Source organism: Littorina saxatilis, linkage group LG16 (genome assembly GCF_037325665.1).
Source record: "Littorina saxatilis isolate snail1 linkage group LG16, US_GU_Lsax_2.0, whole genome shotgun sequence".
In the NCBI taxonomy this organism is placed as follows: domain Eukaryota; kingdom Metazoa; phylum Mollusca; class Gastropoda; order Littorinimorpha; family Littorinidae; genus Littorina; species Littorina saxatilis.
Genome location: NC_090260.1, coordinates 38,971,589 through 38,976,702, shown reverse-complemented (window position 1 = coordinate 38,976,702; position 5,114 = coordinate 38,971,589). Strand labels below are relative to the sequence as shown.

At 43.4% G+C, this 5,114-nt stretch overlaps 1 protein-coding gene across 1 annotated transcript in view; it reads left to right on the top strand.

Annotated features, from left to right (window-relative positions):
- The first annotated feature begins 609 nt into the window (after positions 1 to 609).
- LOC138950103 (uncharacterized) overlaps positions 610 to 5,114 on the top strand; it is a 9,248-nt gene continuing 4,743 nt past the window's right edge. The window contains exons 1-2 of the mRNA XM_070321864.1: positions 610 to 732; positions 1,198 to 1,673. Of these exons, the coding sequence (XP_070177965.1) occupies positions 639 to 732; positions 1,198 to 1,571 (468 nt within the window). The 5' untranslated portion in view covers positions 610 to 638 and the 3' untranslated portion in view covers positions 1,572 to 1,673. The remainder of the gene's footprint in view (positions 733 to 1,197; positions 1,674 to 5,114) is intronic.

Sequence of the window (5,114 nt, the reverse complement as noted above, 5' to 3'; positions counted from 1 at the left end):
GAGGTAAGCCTCTTTCTCTTCAACGTGCCTTTTCGTTTGCTTTTGTGCTTGTTTGCTTATCATGAATCAGTCAGGCTATACATCTATATAGGTAACCGACATAAACGCTTTCATTTCCTTTTAAGAAAAGCTCTTGTTTGAAAAAAAGGACCTGGAGTCTACTTGCAAATAATGTTAACTCATTTTAAAACAATGTTCCCTACAAGAGAAACATTATTTCACGATAAGGATCTTACAAGAAAGCATGTTCTCTCTCTCTCTTTCTCTCTCTCTCTCTCTCTCTCTCTCTCTCTCTCTCTCTCTCTCTTTCTCTCTCTCTCTTTCTCTCTCTTTCTCTATCACTCTCTTTCTCTTTCTCTCTTTCTCTCTCTCTCTTTCTCTCTCTCTCTCTCTCTCTTTCTCTCTCTCTTTCTCTTTTTCTCTCTATCCTCTCTCTCTCTCTTTCTCTCTCTCTCTTTCTCTCTCTCTCTCTTGATCTCGCTCTCTCTCTCTCTCTCTCTCTCTCTCTCTCTCTCTCTCTCTCTTTGATTCATTCATTGTCTATTTTTTCTTCTCCTTGAACTGTAATCTGAACACGTGTCCCGTTTACCCGACGTGTATTTTCAGCCCAGGTGTTGTCAGTGCTGCCAGCAATCAAAATGCAACAGAGACGAGTACTGTGCATGCCATTCCAAGCACGTGCACTGCACAAACTGCCTTGCACACAGATGTACGAACCGAAACATTCTGCTAGTAAGTATGCTTTGGACGTCTGAGTGTTTTGTCAACATACTGAAGCGTGTTTACAGACTTTAAAGGAAGCCATGTGGTGTGCCTTAATTGTTTAGCTTTTCTTTCGAGTTGATGTTTGTCACCATTGTGATTTTATGGTCAGGCTGCTCTGAAAGATTACAAACACGCAATTTTTTGTTCTGTCACTGGTCTTGTTGTTAAGGTTGTTTTGCAAACACTTAAACGAAGATGATGAGCAAATCTAATTTGCTGATAATCTACTACTGTCCAGGAATATAAAAGAATACCGCCACCAACAAAAAGAGTTTTGACCTATTAGATTTTTGCGAGGGTAGCTGCAAAGGTAACAAAGGTAGGTATGTGTAATAACTATACCAATACGTTGAAATTGTCTCGCAAGTTTGGAGATTTTTGATTCACCTAGCACAATGACAGAACTGATGTTTTCCTGTATCTACACCACAGGGACCGGCAGTGGAGGTAAAAGTTCCCCCATGCCATCATCCACCGCCACAAGACAGCCATGGTACTCTGCTAGCACACCTACCGCCACAAGACAGCCATGGTACTCTGCTAGCACATCCACCGCCACAAGACAGCCATGGTACTCTGCTAGCACACCTACCTCAAGAGATCTGGTACTCACAGCGCCAGGCTCCTCTTCCAGCTCCATCGCTTGCACACGGCGATATTTCAGGGAGTCAGGTCTTTCAATCAGCACCATCACGCCCAGGGAACCAGGCTACCCCCTCACCTCATCACGCAATGCTGGTCAGTCCCTGGGGCAGCCAGACCGAAGATTTATCGTATCCCTCATTAAGTGGGACTGTATCAGGTAGTCAAACTACTTCTGATTCACCATCCTTGTCTTCAGCAGAAAAGCAAGGTGAAAAGCAAGGTGATACCGACGTCCAAGCCATCACTGACACACAGCTTGTAAGGTATGCGTATGTGTGTGTGTGTTTGTGTGCGTGCATGCATGCGTGCGTCCGTGCATACGTGCGTGTGTGCGTGCGTGCGTACGTGCCTGCCTGCCTGCTTGCGCGCGTGCGAGTGTTTGTGCGTGTGTGTGTAGGTGTAGGTGTTCACTTTAATTCCAAAGGTACCGGTACTCCAACATTATTATGTAAACTACACGTCTATGCCAGTGTACAAATGTTGTGCAAGACCCTCTTGGACATCCCACCTAGATTTAGATGTGACGTCATGCCTGATTACAGGGGTCGATGGCAATTGTTGTTGGTTACAAAGTTAACATGGGTACACGGAACATTCTTTTGTTTGGCTTACCTACTGCGGCTGCTTGGAAATTTAAATAATTATGATATTTACAAACTGCTGTCAAATAAGGAAGCTCACATTATCTGTTAACACATGCAGTCCAATTTCAGTGCCACTTTCAAAACACACATCCTCAATGTTTAGGTCATGTGTGACATCATCGAAATAATTGAAAATTTGAATTCTGAATACATTAATGAACGGGTAGGTGGACGTCATGTCTTTATGATAAGTATGTTAGAACAGATTAGATCAGTACAGACTTTTTGTTGACTTCGTACAAGTAAAACCTCCAAAAAGATGCTACTTAACGTTTATGACAAGCGCCCTGCTTCCACAAATTGCGAAGAAAAACTGCCAAATGTGTTGCCTTCTATCTCTTAATCGACGCGTTACTTTTACTTTTTTTGGATAAAGATGTAACAGAAAGCGATATGGTCACACCGAGAAACAAACAAACAACATTGCTGGTCTGGTAACAAGCCACCAAACATCGTTTTCGTCATCATTTTGGTAGTGCAAAACGACGCACAATCATCGACAGGGAGCCTAACTTTGAGAATGCATTTCAGGGCCTCAGACATCCTTTTACATAACTAAAATACCTTAAGCAGTTTTCATGATATTATGCTGTGTTAAAGGGAAAAACGCTATTATTCTTGAAATAGGGAGGGTATAGTTATTTTACGAGAGACCATTAGCGTATAAAAAACGCTGGCGCTGGACCCGAGTACTCTTCAGACTGGCTCGCTCCCCCAGTATGAAAGTTTTTGTCTTGTGCACGTGGATTTAAAAAAAAAAAATTTAATTTATTTTACACAATTAAAAAAATTATTAGAGTGAAATAAAACATTAAAACGTTCATAATAAACAATAGTAAACGAGAATTAAAAAAAAAAATATAGACCGCCCATGCCGGGAATCGAACCCGGTTCACTTTGGCCATAGTCGGAAATGCTTTCCACCAAGCCAACATATTTGACATTCGCCAGTGAACTCAATAATGCCTATAATCCTCGCGCAGTGGTACACGCACGCAAAGCACGCACGCACGCAAAGCGTGTGGTGTCGCTGGCTTGGCTGGGCGGTTCTATGAGCCGAACGGCTGTTCTATCCCACCGCGAATCGCGCCCGCCGTTAAGAGTGGTTTTTGTGATTTATTTGGCATTTAGGTCCCAGGTAACATTATGAAGTTTTAATACGATCAATCGGACCTATTATCAAGTTAGTGTATCAACTTTTGAAAGAACTGCGCCCAGCAGTTTCCCAGCAATAAGCTGTTAAGTCGAGACAGACAGACAGACAGACACACAATTAAAGTCTGCTGGACCCTCCTACTGCGTACTCTGGGATAAAAAACGCTGGCGCTGGACCCGAGTACTCTTCAGGGCCCGTATGCATGAACTAGAAGTAAGAAACACTGGAAGTAGAGGCCTCTTTTCGAAGTGGGAACTCCCGAAGTCAACTTTCTAACTGTTCACAATGCATGCCCTGACTTGAATGCCAAAGTAGTGACAGCGAGAGTATTAAGGTCAAGGTCGGGGAAATTGGGGGAATCCCTACTAATACGCATGCGCACGTTTCTATCAACATGGCAGTCAACGAAAATGGCAAGGCACGTGTGCCGCTCAAAAAGAAAGTAGACACGGAGGGGCGTTCTGCACCTTTTTCAGATGGTGAAATTGCTGTCCTCTTGACAGAAGTGTTTTTAACGAAAAAACGGTTATTCTGTCCAAATTTCAGAACAGTCTAACTGTTAAACATAAAGACGCTGTCTGGTCAGTCCAAAATTGCCAAAGAAATGTCGCTCTCTCTCTCTCTCTCTCTCTCTCTCTCTCTCTCTCTCTCTCTCTCTCTCTCTCTCTCTCTCTCTCTCTCTCTCTCTCTCTCTCTTACGACACATGCACAGACAAACGTACACTCATGCACATACTGACACTATGACACAAGTGACACTGACTGCACACATAAACACACACACACACCACACACTGCACTACACACACGCGCGCGCGCGCTCGCGCGCACACATATACACACACACACGCACCCATACACGCACGCACACAGTCACAAACAAATAACCACACACTCACTCTCTCTCACTTTCTCTCATTCTCTCTCAATCTACACTCATACACACACTGAAACTATGATGACACAAGTGACACGTCACACACACACACACACACACCCACACACACACACATACACACACACACACACACACACACACACACACACACACACACACATACTCACCGTAGTGACACACATATATACACACGCGCGTACAGTTGAAAGTCAAGACATGATATGATTTTTTCAAAGCATAGGAATGTTTCTTTTGCAAATGAATAAAATTAACACAGAGGCAAAACCCGGTTTTTGCAGCCGGAATGCAATAGTCTCCTGTCCGCCCAGCGACCTTCCCCTTGACCCTGCTTGTGACCTCGATGTTTTTTGCCCCCGCAAGGGGTACGGTACTCTCTAAGCACCCAAAACCTCAAAGAGAGATAACTGGCGGAAACCTTCCTATTGTAGTCTCCTGTATGACGGCTTACTAGTGCCAAAACCTCATAATTGTAATTATCAAGGAAAAATTACTAATTTTCTCTTGATAGTTACTATTTTCACGTGTTAATTACTAATTTTCCCCGGAAAATGACTAATTTTTCCGGAAAAATTACTAACTTTCACCTGTTGATTACTAATTTTTAGTTTTGGCTCACTTCCTGACGGATTGCTAGTGCCCAAACTAAAAATTAGTAATTTTCCCGTGAAAATTAGTAACTAACAGATGAAAACAGTAACTGACAGCGTTAATTAGTAATTATCACGTGATAATGGGTAACACCAGGTTTTGGCACTAGTAAGCCGTCACACTCCTGTCCGCCCAAGCCGACCTTCCCCTTGACCCTGCTTGTGACCTCGATGTTGTTTGCCCCCGCAAGGGGCACGCACCCAAAACCTCAGAGAGATAACTGGCGGAAACCTTCCTATTGCGGAGGCTTAAAAAGGAAAAGATTAATAAAAAAAATATATAGCTCCCGGCGGAACTTGAACCCGGAGCGAATGAACGAGAGTCCGGAACCGTTACC